The sequence below is a fragment of the Cyphomyrmex costatus genome, unplaced genomic scaffold (assembly GCF_001594065.2).
Source record: "Cyphomyrmex costatus isolate MS0001 unplaced genomic scaffold, Ccosl1.0 scaffold97, whole genome shotgun sequence".
Classification (NCBI taxonomy): domain Eukaryota; kingdom Metazoa; phylum Arthropoda; class Insecta; order Hymenoptera; family Formicidae; genus Cyphomyrmex; species Cyphomyrmex costatus.
In genome coordinates, this window is record NW_017280561.1 from 2,254,619 (window position 1) to 2,279,520 (window position 24,902).

General features: G+C 34.4%; 3 protein-coding genes across 4 annotated transcripts in view; 2 read left to right on the forward strand and 1 right to left on the reverse strand.

The window, feature by feature from the left end:
- LOC108782184 (phytanoyl-CoA dioxygenase, peroxisomal) overlaps window positions 1–24,902 on the reverse strand; it is a 62,806-nt gene that overhangs the window by 36,719 nt on the left and 1,185 nt on the right. Inside the window, exon 1 of one of the 2 annotated variants that reach the window (XM_018550376.1) lies at window positions 14,140–14,306. The exons of the other annotated variant lie outside the window; for it this stretch is intronic. The gene's annotated coding sequence lies outside the window, so the exon portion shown is untranslated. Of the gene's footprint in view, window positions 1–14,139; window positions 14,307–24,902 lie in introns of those variants that run through there. 2 annotated transcript variants of the gene reach the window in all.
- On the forward strand, window positions 1,161–7,849 carry LOC108782183 (beta-3 adrenergic receptor). Its single transcript, XM_018550375.1, has 9 exons — window positions 1,161–1,256; window positions 2,047–2,243; window positions 3,667–3,804; window positions 4,768–5,074; window positions 5,625–5,873; window positions 6,050–6,281; window positions 6,515–6,751; window positions 7,113–7,390; window positions 7,580–7,849. The coding sequence occupies exons 1-9, from the start codon at window positions 1,161–1,163 to the stop codon at window positions 7,847–7,849; spliced, it is 2,004 nt and encodes a 667-aa protein (XP_018405877.1).
- LOC108782182 (gamma-glutamyltranspeptidase 1) lies at window positions 11,700–22,816 on the forward strand. Its single transcript, XM_018550373.1, has 11 exons — window positions 11,700–11,771; window positions 11,839–11,969; window positions 12,058–12,254; window positions 17,246–17,482; window positions 18,045–18,268; window positions 18,360–18,552; window positions 18,651–18,851; window positions 18,954–19,203; window positions 19,291–19,484; window positions 19,686–19,926; window positions 22,240–22,816. The coding sequence occupies exons 2-11, from the start codon at window positions 11,940–11,942 to the stop codon at window positions 22,501–22,503; spliced, it is 2,031 nt and encodes a 676-aa protein (XP_018405875.1). The 5' UTR covers window positions 11,700–11,771; window positions 11,839–11,939; the 3' UTR covers window positions 22,504–22,816.

Genomic DNA, 24,902 nt, shown 5'->3' on the forward strand with positions numbered 1-24,902 from the left:
AAGTAAAAATTTACAGTTTCTAGATTAATTGCGTTTCAAGACCGAAAATCCTTGCGATTTCAAATATTTAGGAGGGGGGATATTTCAGATTATTAGAGTTGCGTTGTAAGACCGAAAAATCTTTCGGCGCGCAACAATTAAGAAGAGGGGACATTTAAAAATCAGATTATTTGGGGGGACTATATATAATTAGAACGTTATTTCTCACTTTGGATAAATATTGCGAAGAATATTACTACGTCGACCCGCCATCAGAGGTCTATCGATATTCGCAAATTCTCGCAAGTGCTGAGACACGCGTATATCTCTTTATATAGAATCTCGATTTAATAACTTACACCGGCGTCTAAGGTAGGCTTCCACTACAATACCTTACTGATGAGTCCAGTAGTGGAAGCCGGGACGAAACGCCAAACATTACGTGATATTCTTCGCAATATAGAATATTAGAATATATTATCAGATTTAGATTGACTCTTATTCGCCATTCTCAACGTATTAATTATTGTTTATAAAAAGAGTCCTTTATTTCTTCAATTATTTATTTCTTTTTATTAAATTTCAAATATGCATAAAAGTCGTAAGATTGTCCTTGCACAGAAATCCAATTTATATCTACTGGTTTGAAGTCGAAAGATTAGGATCAACGTCATCATAATTCCATACGAATTGTTGAACATTCAACTACAATATGTGACCTTTTGCTGATGTTCGTCCTTGACTATCTAATTTAACTTGCGTTACATGTCGATATCTATATATGATATTACAATGCTAATGACAGGTGAGCTGAAGCGTACCGCTAAAGATAACATCGTTTACTATGTGTCTGCCGTAAATATGAAGTACGCTTGGTATCGCTTCACACGATATGCAAGTTATTTTTCTGATGGAACTGTCGAATGGAGCGACTGCAATAATGACAATTTTATAGCCGGCTTTATGTTCCTTGTATTCGAAGGAAATTTAAATTAAAAATTCATCAAAAATATGTATGACTCTTAGATTTTTCAGTCAGAATCGCCGTTATGATGTCGCACGAGAGAAGCCAGAGACCCAACGAAGTCGACAAATTCACTTGAACTGGATTCTTCTTCCATCCAGGAAGAAATCCCGAACGAAAAAGAGGAAAAAATAAAGCACAGGGAGGAAGAGGAGGAATGGGCCCTTGGGCCTTCGGCGTACCTCTCGTGTCAACTTTGGGTCTTCTCCTGAATGGTTACATTCTCCTTGTCGTTCTCGGTCTTGGTAAACAGGTGAACAATAAAGAAATATCTTTAATATCAATAATGCTCGTGAACTTTTTCTCTATTCTTTTCTGTTTTCATATCTCTTGTCATTGTATCTTTAACATTTTTCCGCGAATCAGGATGGTATTCAGTCAAATGTAACATGTCGTAAATAATTTTCAAGCTGACCGCGAATGCATGATTTATTTTAGCAATATATTGCACAATCCCTTGTGTTAGAAATACTATACAATTTGAAAGATATGCATGTAGACTGCTCTCTTAAATGTAAATTAGTTTAACTTTCCTGGCATTTTGGTAAAAAAAGTTAATGATATTAAATCCGTTAAAAGCATATCTGGACTGTAACTACGAATTGCAAAAAGAAGAAAAAGAAAAAAATAAACTCTTGGAAAAATTGCGCACGCATGGCTCGACGAAGCTTATTTATTCAGATGATTTATTTATCGAGATAAAGATGCAAATTATGATCTCTTTTTGCAACAAACAGCAGCGCGGATTTATACTTATATTTTTGCTTCCGTCCGCTTTCAAGTTTTCTCAAATACCATTGAATATTCTCATTGCGAGAGGGACAAAGGTAGAAAGAGGGAATGAAACTTTTAGATGATTCAGAATCTTTAGAATTTTAAGCGATAGAGCGAACAGGGTGCGCGTATAACACGTGAAAAAATTGCGGTTATCATATCGGTCTGCTGAAAGTTTAAATTACGAAGTCTCGTCGGGCATTATTGAAAATCGCGGAAAATCACGATAACGTGATAAAATTAGCATTTCAACGAGTCGATGCCCACAGACGCAGCAGCAGCAAACGGCAAACACTTTACTGTTGATCCATTTGGGCGCCGTGGAAACGGCGGTGTGCCTGATATTGCTGATCTTTGCAACCGGCTCGTGGCCGCTTACTGGTACGTGGTGCGTCCTGTACGGATTTCTACTGGCGTTGTTACATCCGGTCGCCCTTTGGACCGTCACCGGATTAAACTGCGACAGGTGAATCTTACATATTCTCTTTCTAATATCGTTATTCGATATCCGAATACGAAAACGTATTCAAGTGTGAATTGAAGACTGCTAGATGAATAAAGATCAGTATTAGAGAGTTTTCCGTTTTTTTTTTTAATTCGTTGCTCATTATAGATATATAGAAACGAACGACACGGTTAACTCTTCAATCGCGAAATACACACAAAGGGATATCTGTTAATCATTACGTTCAAATCAACCACGAGTAAAATCACATTTTATACCATATATGATTCGTATTTAAAATTTTCGCTTTGCACAATTCGAAAATAAATATTCCACTTATATCCGATAAAAATACATATATTTAATGTAACGATTCGATAAAATTATTCTCGTAATACCACTTACTGGTTAATTACTCGGAAAATTTTTTTACATTGTTCAAAGTACAGGCAACATGCACACTTTCAGTTATACTGAAATGCCGTTAAATAGAATTTCACACCGATAAAAGGAAGGACGTCATTGTCGCTTGAGTAAATCGACGTAGAATTTAAGAGAAGTTCCTCTCATGTGTGGAATTTTCCGATAAAAATCGAGTTCAATCTCGAAATATGACATATATCGAGTGATGAACGAGGCTTCGGTTTTACTTGATACAAAAGACACCGAGATATGCGATGTAGGATGTTAAATAAGGATTCTACGAGCTCAAATATCATCGTAGCTGTCAGCATACGAGACGTTCGTTCGCCTCGTCGTTCCATCTCTACTTGTTGCTCATCCTCTCACCGTAAACTTACATTAAAGCCATTCAATTTTTTTAAAATACGGCAAATCTATAATAAAATGCGTCAATTGGAATAATTTCATTTATTTGATGTAAATATTATACTATACTCGAATATACGTTATTTTGAGAGCTCGAAAATCTCATTAATTTCGTACTATTTCTCTTTTACACAATTCTCTGCATGTGAATTCCACTGCATCGCGTGGATCCTTTTCAGAAGATATGAAAGACGTACGCTCGGGAATACGAAAAACTTTTTTTCCAACTTATTCTCTGCAAAAAGCTCCAGACTCGACCGTGGCTCGATCGACCATGGAATATTTTATTCAGTATAGTTTAAACAGATTTACCACCTCGTTTTTTATTCTCTGGCTTTTCTTTGGATTTTCTCATCATGAAAAGCTTGCTTTATTGAAATATTTTATCAACTTTTCTCGAAAGCTTCATTTGTGTAGCGTTATGACATCGCGCACGTCTTAGGTGTATTACCGAGAATATTATTTAATTTGATTAAGTGACAAGCCAGGACTAATGAGTTCATTCGAAATCATTAAGACGCTCGATCGAGTGTGAAACGACCATCCCACGCTAGCATCTGAATTATATCTCGTTTTCATCCATCAGCCATGCCTCACAATTACTCTCTGCCTGCAGGTATTACGCGATCGCTGCACCGCTGCACTACGCCGCCTTGGTCTCTCCGCGTCGCGTGGTCGTCGGGCTAGCTGCCTCTTGGACAGGCGCTCTACTCCTGTGTTTGCCGCCGTTCTCGGGTCTGGTGCCACCTTATAGGTTTGTGTATATACGTGTTACACCATTAACCACAACACCAATGAACTGAAGCATTTCGCAACGTTTACTCTTGCGCGTTCTACAGCATTGCCTCGCAATTGCTGCATTTCCTCGCATATAATAAACAAAATTCGATTTACTTTGTGTTCTATCTCTTCGCCAAAGTAAATTATTTCGCATAGCATAAAGACTTTCACTGCGAGATAATTTCCGCGCCAGCTTCTCGCAACACGTGCCCGCGCAAGAATTTTCATTCAGAGTAAAGCTTTTCACGGCGGCGAATTAGTCAAGTTTAATAAAACTGATTGTAATATTAGGTCTACAACCTCTTGTTTTAACGCTCTTAATTCTCGGCCTTAAATTCAATCGATTATAGCACTTATTCAAATTTGATTCTTTTTCTCATCATACAGTAGTCATTTTGAAGCGTCACCTTAAGCTTTAAAATAAGGTATAATAGCTGTCGGGGTACTTCGAATCTAATCTCAAAAATTAGTAGTGAAAAATATGTCGTTCGAAAAGCAGCATTTCAGGCAGTTGCCTCCTTTTCGCGTTCCAGTTAAAGAAAATTGCCGTGGAAGCTGAAGAAATGATTTGCTCGGTGAAAACTCTGCGTCGTACAGTAAAAAGTGGTTCTAAAGATTTCGCGGTGGTAATTTCAATTTTTTTTCATCGTCATTCATCGACTTAAAACAGCAATTTTTTTCGGAAGCGAAATCCGACAGTTGCCTGGAAGATGACGAAAATGTGTAGAAAATGAAGGGGATTACTTTGATTAGGTTAACATTCGTTCTTTTATAATCTTACATCGAAACTTGGTAAAGAAGGCCGAGAATTAAATTGTAGACCCACAATATAAGTAATTTGTTCCAAAACAAACTCGTCTGTTTACTTTTAATTTACTTTCAATCACGCGCTCATTTCTAAGTCCACACTCTTTTTTCGGTATCCCGTATCGATCAGCTATAACAAAGAATTGGGTTGCTGCGTCCCGGATTTCGGGAACGGCACTTGGGGATCCGCCGCGGCGCTGTACGGCGCCGTTTATGCCATCCTGGGCCTGGGACTGCCAGCCGTCCTCGTGACAGTTTGCAATTTACGCGTGTTGGGTATAGCGCGGTACCATCGACATCGTATCGCTAGTGCGATCTACGAGGTCACCCTAAGCGCCCAGGTGACCATCACCCATCAGCGAAATCCATTTTTCGTGCCAACCGTCACCGCACCCTCCGCCGGCGGACCGCCGCGTTTTCACAGCGCTGCTAGCACGGTTTGTATAGACGGTTTTATTATAAATTCTTTAAATTAAAAAATTTTTGAAAGAATTTAAAATATGCATCATTAGAGATATAATAAATATAAAAAAATATTCTACTGGCGTATTAAAATGTCTTCACAATATTATATACTTGTTGTAGGTACTGTGACTTTGCGCTTAAAATCAAGTCTTCTTTAATAAGAATGTCTAATCAATTTAGCTTTTGTTAAGTCACTTGATTTAAGCTAATCAAGCTAATGAAAAGCACCCGTAGGTAAAGACTAATTTGTAATTTAATTTTCTACCCTGGAGTTAGCAAGTCAAATCGATAGACGCCACGCTGGGAGGCATCGGCGAAGTACATACCAAAACTTTCTCGCTTGCAGCGTCTCGTTATTATGAACCACCGCCGTTTAATTTCTATTCAAGTACTAAAAATAATTAGTTTGATATGTTAGTGAATCAATATACGGTTTTATTGTTATAAAGATAAACAGCTTCGTACTGTGTTCAAACGGTGTTGCCAAATTTTGTCTCAGTTTCGCAAACGATAATTTTCCAGGTGATGCAACTGGTCGGTTCTTTGTACCTGCTCTATTTTCCGTATTGCGGATTTATCCTCTGGGAAGCTTGCGGCGCCGGTAATCAGCACCGTCTTCACGCACATCCTAAGCTGGCCTCTTTAGCGTCGCTCCTCCTCGCGTGCTCACCACCCATCAACGGCCTTCTTTACGGTCTGAAATCGCAGACCCTGCGACGGTCTGTGCAGAATTACTGGCGGAAAAAGGCAACTAAGTCAGAATTACAGCAGGTAATTTGAAACGCGAGAAAAATGAATGCTCGTGAGAGGTGCTTGTGCGCGCGTCGAGCGAAGCGAAGGACAGTAGTAATTTACAGTTTACGGTTATTAGCTCTTATGTCCTATTACGTTCGTACACACGTGTATACGTATATAACAACATGAGAGCAATTGTAAATCTATTTTAGGAGATACAAGCGAGAACACCGAGCGTTGCGGGATCCAGGAGACCTTCCGGTAGTGGAAACACTTCCTTCTTCCCATTCCCTCCTCTACAGCGAAGACTCAGCGAAGCATTATTGGCTCTCGGCTCGTGCAGAACCGGGGGTAGTTTTGAAAGCAATAATCTGGGGTTCCAGCGCGGCAGATTACAACCCGCTGCCTCGTGTAATACTCTCAGAGTGCCGACCACTGAATCAGGTACGTGTGTTTCTTGCGGCTACACTACTACTTTACCAAGATAAAATCCAAATAGTTTTTAGCTCTTTTTAATTCGCAAACAAAAATCGGTGTTTGAGGTCCTTGCATTTGAACGCGAATATCTCTATATAAAAAAGAGAGAAACAAATCCAATTTTTTGACTTAAAAACCTTATGATGGATAAACGTTTCGACACTGATATGAGCGTCATCCTTTCATCATGGCGCACTAAGGTGAACCGAGCAAATTGGTGAGGGCGAGCGCGAGTGCCGCCAGTCTGATGGGTCCCCATTATCGGAGCGACTTTATTGGGGCGGATTTGGGCGCGGAATCCATAGCTATGTGCGAGACCCCGAAGAGGAGCCCGAGGATCCTTATAACGCGCGCGTACAGCGAAGAGAGCCAAGACGGAGGCAGCCCCCTTCTGAGAAAATCCCTCAATTCCAATATTAATCCACCGCCGTGCGAAAGTACGTCACATGTCAACATTTGTAGTGTGTGCATCCATCGCATTTGCAATTCTGAGATAAAATCGCGGCTTTTAAAAGACTTATCATACGCGCCTCTAGTTCGCATTTCTCTGACGCAAATTCTCATTTTCTCTTCCAAAATCTAAAATCTCGCAGTTTGTCATAATATCCTCTTTATAAGCAAAAAGACATTAAGTAAGCTCAACGTGCATAGCATTGTAACGTCGCTCAACGTCTTCGCCATTGGTTTCATATAGAGATTTGCAAATGAATAGATCGTCGAAGTAACTGAGTTACTTCTAACTGGATTACTGTTTGACCTTATTTAAGAGATATCTCGTTTATTATCACACGTGCACAGAACGTCGATGGCGACACTGCAGCACCGGAAGCGAAAGCAGCACGGGAAGCAGCGAGTCGAGCGTATGGACCACCGGTGTGGCCCCAAAGTACGGCAAGAGTAGTGCAAAGAACACGGATGGTTGGTCCTCACGTACACGATACATACGCGGTGAAAATTTAGAAGAAGGCGCATTGTCAAGTACAATGAGACCGAATAATAACAGCGAGAGCAGTGATACTACGGATACGACTACAGCCACGACAACAACAACCACGCTGCTTAAATCTCTCGCTATAGTAAGTGATAAAATCAATTCAAAGCGATCAATATTGTTAATTTTGTACAATTTTTATTACTTATCTTAAATAATTATTTAACGATTATCGATCATAATATGGAAGATAATTATCCATAATTATCTTTTTATATTCTTCAATACATAATTCAAATTCTAACTTTAAACACAATTAATTGCTTGAATGCAGGAAACTGTCGAACAGAATGAAAGAGAGAAGAAAAGGATGAACGGTAATATGAAGAAGAGAGAGTTTAGCGAGAGTGAAAGCAGTTGGAGCAGTGTTGAAGAAATCGAAACCAAGGCAGAGAGAAACGATGAAGACGACAATCCTGCAGATAGGAAGGAGGAAGATTCACAGACAAGATCTTCACGACAAAAGTCGAAAATCAGTAATCGCGATTCCGAAGTTTCCGAGGAGACTGCACAACTGAGGCCACTTTTAACTCACTCCTCTTAAAAACCCTATCTCTTAAATCAGGGCTCGGCACTGCAACTTTCGGCCAACTTTGCCGCTTGGACTGCGCGCGAAGCGGTGAGAACAGCGAAAGCGAAGCCGATTCGAAAATCGATCGAAAGTTGCATCGCGTGCCGAGTCCTGTCTTAAATGTATATTTTCTTTTGAATATTTTGTCGTGTGTGTGTGTGTGTGTGTGTGTATGCGCGTGCGTAGATATGTGCGTGAACAAAACAAAATTTTCACTGCGTGTATTTAAGCGACATCGCGATACGCGTTTATTTTCTCAATTCACATGGAATCACACTTGACATGGAAATAATTACTTTGATAAATTGCGTATAACAAGTGTTATTCGTGTTTGCGACACGAAAACGAAAAGAAAATATTCGACATATAATTAATTTGAAATTCAACAAGGACTCTTAATATAAACAATAATCAATCACAGTATAAGGGCAAAGTGGGGGAGTCAATTTAAAATAAACCTGATAACAAATTTACTTATAAAATAAAACTACAAACATTATATCAAATTAGCAAATTTACAAAAATTAATTAACTTAAAATTAATTAAACTTAAATTACTAAAAATAGTGATTAATATGTACAGGATCTACGTGACCAGTTCCGACTCTCTAATCGAATCCTTTTCAGACTTCGAATCATCTTGTTAGTGGATAAATTTATTGTAGAAAAATAAGACATTGTTAATGAAAAATTGATAATTCGTATGTTAAGAAAATTTCTGTAAAAATTAATAATTTTATTGGTGAGTTATTGGTGAGTTCTTTTGAATCTTGTCTTTTATATATTATATTGTACAACTTGTTATATTAATTTTTACAGAAATTTTCTTAACATACGAATTATAAATTTTTCATTAACAATGTCTTATTTTTCTGAATGATTCGAAGTCTGAAGAGGAGACTCTCAATTAGAGAGTCGAAACTGGTCACGTATAGATCCTGTATATATTAATCACTATTTTTAGTAATTTAAGTTTAATTAGTTTTAAGTTAATTAATTTTTGTAAATTTGCTAATTTGATATAATGTTTATAGTTTTATTTTATAAGTAAATTTGTTATCAGGTTTGTTTCAAATTAACTCTTATTTTGCCATTATACTGTGATTGATTATTCGATATATAATATGTTTTGTAAATTGATCTCAATCATCTCTTACATGTCCTCTTTAACAATGTAAAAAGTTTGAAGAAAATTGTAGATATGATCTTTTCAGATCTTTATGCTCGACGTTGATATCGACATATCGTGAAATTATATTTTTGTACTTTCACTCTGCAACGTGAGACTATTCTTTACAATATAAACCGAAGAACTGATTAACGTCGACAAACTCAATTTTAAGAAATTTGTTCGCTCCTCCCGAAGAGAATTAATCAACGATTATTTCCGATCAAATACCGATGGAAGTTTATACCAGCGATGAATTAACGAAAACTCGTTATCTACAAAGTTGTCCAATTTATCTTTTATTTGTCGAAGCAAGTCATAGAACTCGTGAAAGAGCAAAGACAAACGGAAAAAAGTCAAACACCCGAGAAAGTTCTTTTGAAAGTGGTAAACGTTGTGGAATCAAAGACGCGAATATCGAAGCGTACTTAAATGTTATTGTTACTTGAATGTTATTTAAGAAAGAAAAAGATAAATCTCACGTTTGTGTCTTTTATAAATGTCAAGTTTCGCTCGGTAGTTACAATCGCATTTATCGTGACGTGAATTTCACGTTTCTTTTTGTGACTGATGTAAATGCTAGAATTATTAGTAATCTATAGATAAACCTATTCTCTAAAACTTTTGGAGTGAAATCTTGCTGTTAAAGATTAAAAATTAGAGCCACTCTTTTCAAGCTAGCTCAATTCTCTCTCTCTCTCTCCCTCCCCCCTCTCTCTATCTCTCGATTCTACTCCAACATATTTAGAGAATACAATTAGTTGCTAGTATATAAGTAGCCGTTGGAATTGATGCTCCAAAAAACTGCAGCTTAGAGCATATATGTGCAAAAATATATGAATATAGATAAATTCGACGTTCTCTCTGATGTTGAATGATGCGATTGTGGCAACCTTTACAGAAATATAATTTAATACTGACCGATTTAATATTAAAAATAACTTATCTTGAATATTAAAAGTGTTGAACAACAGCACTTTTAACATTTTTTAACATTTTTTAATATTTAAAATAAGTAATTATTAATCATTACCGTCCAGTATTAAATTTCTGTAAGGGAAGAATATTTATGTTTCAATTGAAAGATTGTTAAAAGCGTGCAAGAGTCGATCCGTATTCACGTATTTTCTTTACAAACTAGTCCCTCACATTCCAGTTTCGTATACATTTAATTTATACATGATTCCACCGATATATTAAGGATAATATTAATATAAACGTATATATTATTTATCACTTAAATTGTAATAAAGAATTAATAAATGCGACGTGAATATGGATCATATTCTTTATCGGTTAACGCAATTTATATGACATTGTTGCTGAATAAATATATATATATATATATATATATGTATATATATTATTACAGCAACACCTTATTATCGTACGCACAAGACTCGTTTCCACACGTATGCCATGACATTCATGCAATTTCGAATTTGCTAGAATCATCGTTTATCTATACGAGCGACCGAGCTGCTGATCTAAGTTTTTTTCGTCAGATAGAATCGTACGGCTCGAATAATTGCCGTTTATCAGTGTCAATAATAAAATTTCTGGAACTTTATCGGGTGTGAATGATATACGATGTTAACATTACAAAGAGTTGCGGCATAAACGATGTCTCAGTGTATAAAAAGTTAATGCAAATAAAAAGATAATTAAAAATTGTATCGTAATTTTACGAAATATCTCATATAGTCTCATCTATTGCAAAATTAAAAGGAATGATGTAATTCTGTTTCTCTTTCGATGCATATACCTATTCGTAACGGTGCAGTAAGCTAAGGCTCAAACCAGCTTTGGAATCTCGTTCGATGGAAGTAGCTTCATACACCCTCGTTGATCCTGTTTCCAAAACGTGTTTCGGTACGTCTTCTTATACTTTCGCTTCCGTTACTATGTCACAAGAGGGTCCGATATCACCGATAGAGTACGTGTGCGCGTAATAAGTGAACCACAAGATTTATCTTTCGGTTTCTCGCTTAGTAAAAATTTGTCTGCAAATTTTTTGCGCTTAGCGGATAACTCATGAAAAAATTTCAGTGTAAGCTAGCTTCTTAATTCGATTAGACTGAAGTATCGGTGGGAGTTTGGTGAAAACGCACTCGCACGCGGCCGAGCGAAAAGTGCGGCCATTCGTGTGTTTTGCATCAAAGTGTTATATATTCCATTCGAAAAAGAAATGACAGAGAAAAGTACTTTATCATATGCATTCGAATCGCAGGAGGAATGGAGGTACGATGTGTTGCATATCTATCGATAATTTTCAAATTTTCGCACAAAATCCATACACACATTGCACGATATCTTCGACGTGAAAAAAGGTGTCAGTGGGAGCTTCCCAACAAAAGCGACACTGTGTATAACACAGTGATCATTTCAGCTTTGTTTAACGTTGGCGAATATAACAAGGATACGTAATAATTCGCTGTGTGTCCTTTGCTTCCATTCTCATCATCCGAGACTTGATTCAAACCTTGATTCATAGGTCTTTATTTCCTAGCTACAGGCCTGTTGCGTTGATGCGGTCGTTGCGCAGGCTCGCATCGATTTTATTTGCTCAGCTGATACATCTGCTGTTACATTTCGCAGTTCTGCTCCGCTTTTCGGCACGTTTTTCTGACATTCAAGTTTATCCATTTATTACCATTGCAGGGTGCAATTATCATTATCGTTGCCATTCGGTACCTGTGTCGGTGATATCCAACAATTGTATTTCTTGTAGGAGAACTTTTTTATGCATGCGTTCTTCAACTTGTGTCGAGGACTAAACTTATTATCTTTGTAGTTGCGAAAAGGTGCTCTGAATCGTACAAGATGTAGTCAATGATATCAGTGTGGAACTTTTCGACACACGCCTGTCGAGAAGGACACGAAGAAATACGGTAGATGGTGAAAAACGAACGGCATGTCTTCCAAGTGAGTGAATCGATTTTGAATCATAATCATTCGTAGAATACGGGCACAACTCCATTTATCGTATTAAAATAAATGGAGCTTTTCGCAGAGAAAAACCATGAGAACTTCCTCACCCTCCTCCAGCACGAGTTCCGTGTACACCAGTGCCGACGATGCACGTCGGTGCACCCGCTACGAGAAGAGCCAGTTTCTCGACTTGGAGGATGTCGGAACTACATGGCTCCTCGGTTCGCATTCCTCGCATGATAAATCCAAACGAATACTCGAGAAATGTAAAATAGACAAGTGAGTGTCATCACACACATCATCAGCACAAAGTTGTTCTAAATATTTTTGTATTTTGTTTTCCAGTTGAGACAAGTTTTCTTTCTTAGAGATAACATATTAGATTTTAATTTTATACGAGAAATTATTTCAATTTCAATTAGAATGTAGAAAAGAGCTAAAGTATAGTTTTCGTTGATATCTCAAAATTCTTCTCTGCAATCACATCAGCAGCGGAAGAAACTTTAACCTTTATTCAATAACGTTTTTATCGTTATCTCGTAGCTACTGCATTTATCGGTGCTTATACATATCTATACAATCAAAATATCGAGACAGAATATGCATATTAAAACCAAAAATTCTTAATAAATTAATGATGTAATTGAATTACAGACTCTTATATGTTTCAAAACAATTACAAAAAATTAAGTAAAAACATAAAAGGCTATTAAGAGACAACGCTGTTAACAGTGCGCAAAATATATAATCTTAAAATCTAAAACATAGATATAATGTCGATATTATATCTATGTTTTAGATTTTAAGATTATATATTTTGCGCACTGTTAACAGCGTTGACTCTTAATAGCCTTTTATGTTTTTAATTAATTTTTTGTAATTGTTTTGAAAAAATTCTTATTTGCAACATTATGAAGTAGCTTTGATCCTTCACCAACGACACGTTAAAAATTGACACGATTGACAGGCAGTAAGAAGTCTTTTATATAAGGAAATTTCATTATATTAAAAAAAAATATCTTAGTTTTACGCACACATATATAGAAATATAATATTATTTCTATTATCTAAAATTGGATTCAAACCAAACAAACAAAATATACATACAAATAAACAATTATACTACTACTAATAATTTGCAAACGCTATTAATAATTACAAAAACTATTCGCATTTAATGAAGCAAATAATTTATTCGTGATTACTCAATAAATTGGCTTGATCAAGATTCAGCGTAAAATATGAATATTACTAGATACATAAATAGAAATAGTAGAAAACAACACTTGGTAAATTAAAATATTTATTAAAACTTTAATATCTTATAAAACTACCTGTTCTCTTTATCTCTTAGATACAGAAATAAAAATTAAATATAAAAATAAATATAATTCAAATTAAAAAATCCCCTATATTTCTTATCAAAAGTGATTTCACGCAAAGCTTGGAAATATCAGGAATTTTAATAATGATATAACACTGCATTGTGTTATTGTTCACTTGTCAATAAATTTAATTAATAAATAATAGTAATATTAAAATTATACCGATTGACGCATGTTTAAATAGTAATAAATAAAAAATATATAAATTAATTTGTAAACTATATATATATATATATATATATATATATACGTTAAATATAAAGTTAAAGTTTGCAACATTTTCTATCATATAATGAGATATAGTAATTTGATAGACTCGTGTAATAAGAATCAAAAGGATATGATAATAATGCCTTATCGAGTCATTGTACTTGGTGTTGGTGTGAAGTTGTAAATATGTTTATTGTGGTAAATGTACAAACATTTCGATCCTAATTCGGATCCTTATCAATGTAACAATTTAATTTCAATTTATTTTCCATCATATACTGCATCAGATAACGTATTAAATTTTAACATATTCATCATCGTTATAAAAAAATAACAAAAAATAGTGAATAATACAAATAATAGAAAGAAATAATAGATAAAATTTTATTCGATAGAATAAATAACTGGATGGAGAGTGTCTGTATTGGTATATAAAATAAAACATAAACTCAATCAACAATAAAAATCTTAAAAATCTTAAATTTTTTTAATATTGAAAATAATTGAAAACATGAAATGCAACGAACTATTTCATCAATCAAATAATACATTTATCATTTTTCTCTTACCTTGACGCTTTCTCAATGTAGCTACATAGAACTGTAATTTGCTTTATCGACAAATCTTTAGACCAATTCCATTTAATAACCAATTTATTGTAATTCCGAGGAAAAATACGTGTTCGTCAGATACGAGCTCTCGATATACTGCAGTCATTAATTAGATAGAACTGAAGAATTATTACTGTTATCGAAAATGAAACGTTCCATTAACGTCTGCTTGTAGTCACTCTCGTTGACTGACAGTCGGCAATCTGTAGAATATAGCTCTGATATTTATACTCATTTCATATTGCGTAGCAATGTATATACACTCCTATATCCAATAGAAAGATCCTTTTCCTAGAGAAATAATGTAGCTAAGAACTGAACTCTCTTATTGGACACAAGATGTTGTGCGCAGTGTGAATCCAGCATAATATCATGAGGAAATAATAAATCTTAGAATTTGTAGGCCGATTTTCATAGTCAGTTCTTATATTCAAGACTGACAATTCAAAATAAATTTAAGACTTAAATTATGTCTTGAAATAGGTCGTGAACCAATCAGAGAACCGCATTAGTGTCTTAAAACATTATATAAAATAGTTTTGAAATAAGAATCAACTATGAATGTCGGCGTATATTTATTTATACATATATTAAGAATGTAATATCTTGAATATTTTATATTAGAAAAAATGTTCCAAACGTATTGTTGTATACGTACATATTAATTACTGTTTGAATGATTAAAATATTAAAATCAAATCAATTAAAGAAGATTCTCGAAAGTTTCAAATAGCAAGAATATAACTGCTAATGAGAGCTATTCGCTGTTATTAGTGCGATCATATATAAGATATGTTAAAGAGTGAATATTATATATTACGTAAGTAGTTCCCCCTCATTGCGCACCGAACATTCGTCGGACTTAAAACGCAAATCTAATCAACTACCGTAGTAATATCACAATTTTTTATGCTTATAGCATCTAAAATTGGATCTTAATAATATGTTGAAAGACATATTAAATTCTAAAAATATAATATTAAAGTAATAATAAATGTAAATCTATGAAAAATAAGAATTGTGAAGAATATTACAAGTTGGTGTTAAAATATTAAAATTATTATTTTTACATGAAAATAGCTTCCTGTTAATATGTATATACATGTACATATATCTTCAAATGATTCATAAAATTTTAAATTATTACATAGATCTTCTTAAATACAATAAAATAATTTTTTTCAAACACTTTTTTATAATATTCTATAGAACTAATATATATATAATTTTAAAAATTAATAAGGAAATCGTGTAAGGAACTGATTTTAGTGAGCTTTGGATGTTGTATGTGAGCACGGAAAAATGTTAGATCTATTTTTTATGTATATAATCTCGAGGTTTAAAAGTGAAACATCACCTTGCAAAAAATTGGTTTTTTCTTTCAAAGCGAGTACATCAAAACTATAAGAGAAAGAAAGACTTTTCCGCAATGAAAATTGAATAGCTCCAAGAGTACTTTAGAACTATAATAAATAAATTTTTTTAAATAAATTTTTTTTAAATAAATAATATTAAAATTTTGTTAATTATATACTTCTAAAGTACTCTTGAAATTATTCAATTTTCATTCTGAAAAATGTTTACTATTTCTTATAGTTTCGACGATATTTGCTTTGAAAGAAAAAAAAAATCTATTTCTTTCGAAGAGGTGTTTTACCTTCTAAATCTCGAGACAAACACAAACAAAATGTATGCAACTATAATATTTTTTTATGCTCTATACAACATATTCAAAGCTCATTAAAATCGATAAAAGTCAAATCTGATTGTTCCCTTATAAGGATATAAATAAATCAATATACATATACATACTGAATTGTATGTGATGATCATTATTAACGGCACAAAAAAATTTTAAACTATTGATATTATGTATTGAAGCATATTATACATGTATAATAATTTTATATTATATCTATATGTAATATGTAAATCGTGGATATATCATTCAATTTTTATAGCATTAAAATTAGAAATTATGAGAATAAATTAACATAAATCTATATTAAATTGTATTTTAATAAATTATGTATGCTGATTATTATTTTATTGCTTGTAAATCATTAAAAAAGGTAATTAGACTAATACATACACATCACAGTGCTGTTGAATCAATTAATAAACTAAAAAAATTACTCATGAATAAATTAATATTTAATAAGATTGGAAAACACGATCGTTTATGTAAGTACATCATGTGAATTCAGGAAACGCCAATTCAAAGTCAAAGTTAGATGTTACATTATAGAGAATTATAATTACAGAATTATATATAATTGCGTCTTTACACTATCGGACTTTCAACACACATCTGATTGTGAAATAATAATCCCCTCAAATTTAATCTTAAAAAACTGTAATGAACTTATCGAGGGGGTAATCACTTAATGTAATCGTGGGACGGAGTCCCTGAAATCATTATAAAATTTATATAAAATTTCGATATATAATCCGACAATTACAGGAAATAATTGTGTAATATTAGATAAAATCGTTTATTTTACGAACTGACCGCATATATAGTGAGGAAAAATTATTTGTCATCAAATAAAATTATATAAAATTAAATGAAATCATGTAATCTGTGGGACAATATTTCAGATGGTGGTTACCCCCTCGGAACTTATTGCGAAAAATATTACTTCAACCGGGAGTCGAACCCTTTTGCATTCCAGTGGGAGTACCCTAAACCTTTAGATTACAGAGGCATTCCTTTGATAATTCCGAAATAAATTAATTTAAAGAATATGTATGTATATGTATTAGTTCAAAATTAATATTTATTTAATACTTATTAAACTACCAAAATACACAGTCTCTACACAATAACAGCACAATGTATATAGTAAAAAAGCAATATAAAAAAAGAGCAATGATAAAAAACTATTTTTAAGATTTAACAAATTAAAATCTGCGACAAAAAAATAATAATAAATTGATAAAAATCGTGATCACGAGCGACAATATCATGTTGTGTATAAAAGTGACCACTCTGATTTTGAGATACGTTTCGATACTTTAATGTTTTTATCAATGTTATTTAATTATTATTGCTCTTTTTCAGATCAGGATCTCGCGTACAACATGTGATTATAATCGGCGCCATCGTAGCTGCACTGATAATTGCCGTAATCATCGGCCTAAGTGCTTACGCACGTAACAGTGCATCTGATTCAAGAGATGATGAGTTTCTGGTACCGCCTGATCCAGAAAACTTCCAGCCACCGTCGTGGAGTAAATTAAGAACTTTCAAACGCGGTGCCGTTTGCGCGGACGGAGCGCCATGCGCTGTTATCGGCAAGTATGTGTGCCAAAGATGTAAATAGTTTGATTCGCAAGAAAAATCGATAAATTCGATAAATATAATGCCTAGTCGAGTCAATACACTTGGTGTTGGTGTGATGTAGAAAAGAGTTTATTGTAGATATATACATTTACGTTTCGATCCTAATTTGGATTTTTATCAAAATGAATGTCTAATCTATTACATGTCATTGTGCTACCTGGAACAATGAAATGAAATTAGATGAATGGAGAGAAACAAATTGATGTATTGAGTGTACATGTGCTGATGTGCTAATGTGATGATGTGTTTAACATCAATTTGTTTCTCTCCATCCAATTTCATTTCATTGTTCCAGGTAGCACAATGACATGTAATAGATTAGACATTCATTTTGATAAGGATCCAAATTAGGATCGAAACGTAAATGTACATATCTACAATAAACTCTTTTCTACATCACATCGCAAGTGTATTGACTCGACTAGGCATTATTACTCCTTTTTGATTTTTATCTCACGAGTCTATATAATCACCAATTTTATTATATTTGATAAATATACTTAATTTTCCTTTTCAGGTCAATTCTAGAACGGAACGGATCGGCGGTGGATGCTGCGCTAGCAGCGCTAATATGCAACGGACTCATAAACATGCAGAGTCTGGGTCTCGGTGGTGGTTTTTTGATGACTATTTATCAAAGATCCACGCGCCAAACCTTCGTTCTCAATGCAAGAGACCGCGCACCTTTGGCAGCGAATTTTACGATGTACACTGGCAAACCCGCAAATGCGTCTAGATTCGGTAAAGAGCTTGACAATTTCTCATTAAACAAACATTTCAATTATCTTCTTGTACGAAAAAATATTTAATACTGGCTGATTTTAATTGGCAGGTGCACTGGCAGTCGCCGTGCCCGGTGAACTCGCTGGTTACTGGGAAGCTCATCAACAATTCGGTAAATTACCATGGGCGGATTTATTCAAACCGAGCATCGACCTCTGTGAAAAGGGGTATGTTCTAACATTAGTACAGTATGACAGCCTTTTGTATAATAAGAAGAGCATTTACAATGATTCAACTTTGAGGTATGTATGAACTTATCAAATATGTAGATACAAACCATGAATAATGAATGATGAGATATTTATACGGCGTATACGAAATACTCTCTTTAATTTTTTAGAGAACTGTTTGTCGATTCTACAACTAACACGTTTCGTGAACCAGGATCAGTGATTAAACCCTATACGCTTTGTAAAACGCTACGGACTATCGCTGAGAAAAACGCGACCGAATTTTATAACGGTACGATTGGTCGACTTCTTGTCGACGATTTACAAGAACAAGGAGGAATTATAACGATGAAAGATCTTAACGAATACAGGTAATTACACTCAGAAATTTTTTTTCTTTGAGTACGAATAATTATTCGCCGCGTCACAAAGAGAACTCTTGAGTATATATTCTTCTTCTTACTTCTGTCCAGAGTTTCGTGGGATCAACCGATACAAACAAATATTTCAGGCGGGTTGGAACTCCTGACCACAGGATTACCTGGCAGCGGAGCTCTTCTCTCGTTTATTCTCAACGTTTTCGATGATTACGGATTCACACCAGCCAACATAGCTGACTTTAACGCGACAATTCTCACGTATCATAGAATGATAGAGACTTTCAAGTATGCATTCGCGTTAAGGACGAAGCTGGGTGATGGAACTTTCGTCGATATGACCGAAGTAAACATATCGAACGGTCCCTCTTTCTTTTGAATTTTATTGAATTTGTTATCAATTAATAATTACACTATTTTGATTCCTTTAAAGATAATCAGAAACCTGACATCGAAGAGCTTTGCACGCTCGATACGAAAGAAAATAGACGATACAAAAACGTGGCAGGATCCACAGCATTATGGCTCTTCTGTCTATGCTAATGTTGAAGACCATGGTACGGCGCATGTGTCCGTGCTGTCGCAGAATGGTGACGCGGTATCGGCTACCAGCACTATCAACTTTTAGTAAGTCTCAACCTAGGTCGGTATTCATAGTTAACTCTTATATTTGAGACTGTCTTAGATGTCATAAGCCAATCAAAAGGCTGTATTAGCATATTAAAACATTACTTAAGATAGTTTTAAAATAAGAACGAACTATAAATACCGTCTAAAAAATCGCATCGTTTATGGATCGTGAAAATCATGATTTTCATGATTTTGTAGTTTTGGAAGCGGAATAGTCAGTAGAAGAACTGGCATTTTGTTAAATAACGGCATGGACGACTTCAGCATTCCGTCGCAGATCAATTACTTCGGTGTACCTCCAAGTCCAAACAATTATATTGCGCCTAAAAAGCAGTCGTTGTCCTCAATGGTGCCATCCATTTTGGTCGATTGGAACGGTGACGTGAAGATGGTCATGGGCGCTGCCGGTGGTACAAAAATTACGACGGCAGTATCGCAAGTCAGTAACACCTTAAATATTTAACAGCTTGCGCAATTCGGATTTTTATATAACAACACAATTTGAATTTCTGTTGAAGGAATCCCGCACAAACTTTATAGAAATTGAATTTTAGTCGAATTGGCTGAAAATTTGATATGTTGTAAATCTTGTCGTTCTGATCAAAAGTCTCCACAAGCACGACCCTTTGTAATGAACTGTTTGACCTCTACGAGGCGTTTTTTAAAACAAATTAATATTATATCTTATTTTTAACCAGTATGGTACATTCCTATATCATTATTTGCACTTTCTATGTATATTTTTAAGTAAAACGTTATAAGAATAATATTGTTGTGATTGCTTCTCACAAAAAATTAAGATATCGAAATCGATAACTTGATTTTATAGAGATTTAAGTCAACGTTATTTTGTTTAATGTCTAGCGTACTGAAAAAACTCAAGTCACAAAATTACATAATGAAATCATGTAATTAAAACAGGTAATAGTACATTGTGTAACAGTGGGGGATAGTTGTTTATAACGCGCACCCGTGCAGACTTATAAACAAATATGCCCCCACTCGCTACACATAGAATTTTTCATTACAAGTGCTCGTCGTAATGTGTCTATACCGAAACGTTTTTGCGCAGAAAAATGGGGTTAGAGAAATAACTCAACGGCTTGAGGTATAGGGCACATTACGTGCACGCGTAATGAAAATTATAATACGTAACGGATTGTTGCAAATCAGTGCATGATTTTTTTTTAATCACATATTTGAAAAGTCACACAATGATATGTTCTTTCTTTTTATTCCTATTATTTAGTTCTTTAAAATTTGATAACTATAAAATCACAACAGATAATATTATTTCTAATATCATATGAATATTCGAATTACATGATTTTAAAAAATAAGGTAATGATTTGGAACAATCTATCATGTAATTTACTTGTTTTAATTACATGATTTCGTTATGTAACTTTGTGATTTTTTTCAGTAGGGTAGGGCGCGAAATTTTTGGCACGATTATAGCACAATGCGAGTAATGTTGACCACATTATAGAAATAATTGAACCTGCTATTTAAACACACACACGTTTTGTGCGAGGAATCACAATAATCAAGCACTCCGATTTAATTGAGAAACAATTAGGTTAATATTATCCTTATAACTTTCTACTTAAAAATATACATAGAAAATTTAAATAATGGCGTAGGAATGCATCGTATAGGAATGCCTCGTTGAAAATAAAATATTGTAATATTAGCCCGTTTTGAAAAATGGCGCCTTGTAGATATCAAACGGTTCATCACAAAGGGTCGTGCCTTTTTAAGAGGATGGAGAATCTTTTTAAAGTCACTAGATTTATAAACAATATTAAATTTTAAAGACCGTCAATGTAACAACATAACTAATACGAATACGAAGCCTATAACAGTCTAGCTGGATCTTAGTTGCTTATATATAATTTCGCGTGAATTTATATACTGATATATGTATAGTCTTTCTAAACTGCGCGCCGAACAATTGTCGGTCTTGAAACGCAACTCTAATAAACTACTGTACTATCACGAATTAAATTGATTAATAATTTAATAATTAATTGATGCTCTTTTTGGCATCTTATATCGATGTTAAATTACATTAAAATTTGAAAATAATAATTTTTCTTATTGCGAAAAATATTATCTCGGCCGGGAGTCGAACCCGGATTTATAAAGTACCACAATTGATTAAAAAAATGTTGCGTCAAAATGGCCAAAATGCACATAATACATGATTTGAAGTACATCAACGTACACATTAGGTCAATTTGGTGCACACGTTTGCCGAATAATATCTGAAAAATGCTCAAACTCATGCGGTGATCACACGTGTGACGTGTATTTTCGTGTTCTTGAACAATTCTCTCTGAACTGTACTTACATGTATCCTTCATGCACTTTTATGCACAAAACTTTTACAACAAATAAATCCGTATTAAAGAACACATAAATTAAGCATTCCTACATATTCTTTTAGTCATAAATAAATTACAATTCAACAACATTGATTTACATATTCTACGACTTCATTTTCACAAATAAAGTACGTATATACAAATGCATAATTTGAAATGGCTGCATTTTACGTCAAAATGGATGCGAGTTTGCGATAATCTAGTGACTTTAAACCTTCTTATTAGGATGATAAGATCTACATCATATCAAATTTTCAGCCAATTCGATCGAAATTCAATTTCTATAAGGTTTGTGCGAGGTTCTTTGAATTAGTATTACCAGAATCAATAGATAATTTTCATGAATAAAACCTGTATGTTTTTAGGTGACAGCAAAAATACTTTGGATGGGGCAAACGGTCAAACAGGCGGTAGACTCAGCGAGGATACATCACCAGCTATTTCCGCCTAAGCTGTCTTACGAGTACGGGATCCCTAAGCAAGTGATCGACGGTCTGAAACGTTTGGGACACGACACAGAACGCTACAAGTTTCGCAGCAGCGTAGCTTGTGTCGTACTGTATGAAAATTCCACAATTTTTGCGAACGCTGATTATCGTAAAGGCGGCGATGTGTACGGAATCAATTGATTCGCGTGCGTGAGTCATCTTCCAGTGATTCAATCATGACTTTGTAGCATAAACCTTCTGCGAAAGATAATAGATTTTGTTCAAACAATGCCGAACAACATCTCGTGATTATTAACACCGATGTATGATGATCAATCTTGTTACTGTTATTGGCGAGATTGTTCGTGTTGAAAGATCGACATGCCAGTATTACCGTTCAATATAAAACTTTTACACTTTCTCGCTTACTGGTCGCAACTTGTTCTTACATTGCTCTTCCTCCTTCTCACATTTATAATATAGCGAATTTATCTTCCCTTCAATTTTCATAATATTTATGTATATAAACTAGATAATATGCAGTAGAATACGAAAATTAAGGAATTTTTTTCACAGTTTAATACATGTTTGTACGATTCGAATTCTCAGCACAGTTGTACGCTCCATGGATGTGATACTTATTGAAAATCTCTAGCCTTGCTGCTATTTATAGGTATAAAACCTTGATGTCGGTATCACTGCGATTTATTTTCTCTTTTAAATTACTTCGGATCACGTTCTAAATGTTCTATTGTTTAATGTTATCTGCACAACCAAATCTCTGTGAAATTTTCTAATAAATTACTTTATTATAATTTTTTAAAAATAATCTTGTTAATCAATGAAATTGAATTTTAATAATAGACATAAGGTGATACACCATTTTAACAACAGCACTTTACTAGAAGGAAATTATTTTTCGTATTCTTGGTACGTCACTGTATGTCTCTCTTTCTAATCTCCTTGCTTCAGAATTTCCTACAACGCCAAAGCGACGCTTTGAAAGCATCGTGCAAATATAAGACATTGCATTAGTAATTCCCCTTCCACAGCTCAACAAAACCTGTTTCGTCCAAAGCCGTCCGGGAGGATTCTCTCAATTAGCCGAGAGCAGATCGGGGGGGGGGGCTGACTTAATGTCAGCCATCAGGATCAAATCGATTAACGGTACTACGTATCCAATTTTCTTTCGTCTGGTCGTCGCCAAATTCGTTCTTCGAATTCGATTGACGATTTTCTTCGCATGGCACTTTTATAAACGCTAAAAGTTAAAAAGAGAAAGACAGAAGAAGCCGCATGGTCGGACTTTGTCATCTGCTGAGTTGCGGAGATAGCACATTCTACAAGCTATAATTAAATGTCGCCTCATGTTAGCGAGAGGAATGCACGAAAACGAGCACGTATTTCGTGCTTATAGTTGAGATAATCCTTCGTTCGTATCAATGTTCGACCTTGAAAATAAAATACGCCGTGAAAGAAAGAAAGAGGAATTAATCTCCTTGAGTATAAACGATTACAGACGCAACATTTAATTATAAATTATAACATCAAAGCGACGTTGTATAAATATTTAAATATAAAACATCTGATGTTTATATCGTAAACATCGGTGATCTGCTTGAATAAATATTATGTATTTCGTTGCTGGAGCAGATTTCACAAATGTATCGCATTTTTTTCCCGCAAATGGCAAGTGTTGAATATAATATCACAGAGAAATGTTGTTTATCAGTTTTACAACCTTCATTATTCAACGTGTTGCCAACTTGTGATGAAACAGAATACAGCATATAAGTATGATGTCAAGGTGGTTCTAAAAGTTTAAAACGATTATAAAAAGTCATCTCATTTTGACGTCATTTTTATTTGTTATTCTGTTTAGATGATGTCAAGGAGAGAAATCTACATTATTGCTAAATAAAATTCATATGTAAAATAAAGGTATACGGAAAACTCGTGTCACGAACGTGTAGTCAAGAAACAAGGCGTGCGATTAAAAAGTACAGAATAATTTAATCTAGAAATTTCGATGATGCGTCTTTTACGCTTCAATAATTTCGCTTTGTACGTTGACATCGTACGACGTAGAAACAAGCTCGATTGATTGTGCGTGTGTTAATACGTGATATCAGCTTTCCTCAACGGCACCGCGTGACGATATCCATATCTGTTCGGTGAATGTAACAACAAAATATTTCTCGAGTTGTTTATGTCCCCGTTACGAGTGTCTCGCCACACCTCCGCAAGGTGGATTGCAAGTGACACATCTTGTTTGCAAACGATTAGAATACGATCTAACACGCGTTTTTCTTACTGATATAAGCATTAATTCTTATGTATATAATCCGTGTTTCTATTACTTTCATTCCATTCTTTTTTATTCTTCTCATTTTTACAAATTGTTCCGATTTGCAAGGAGCAATATCATAACTGCGCGATTTCTCAATGCTTTTTCAATACTTGACAAGATAAGAAATATATCGCTTTGAATAAAAGAGCTACCTTCAGAAATCAAACGCACTTGCGGCTAAAAGCAGCACTGTTATATGGCATCAGAGCGCTGGAAATACACGCTCTATAGAACTCACAGAAGGCAATGC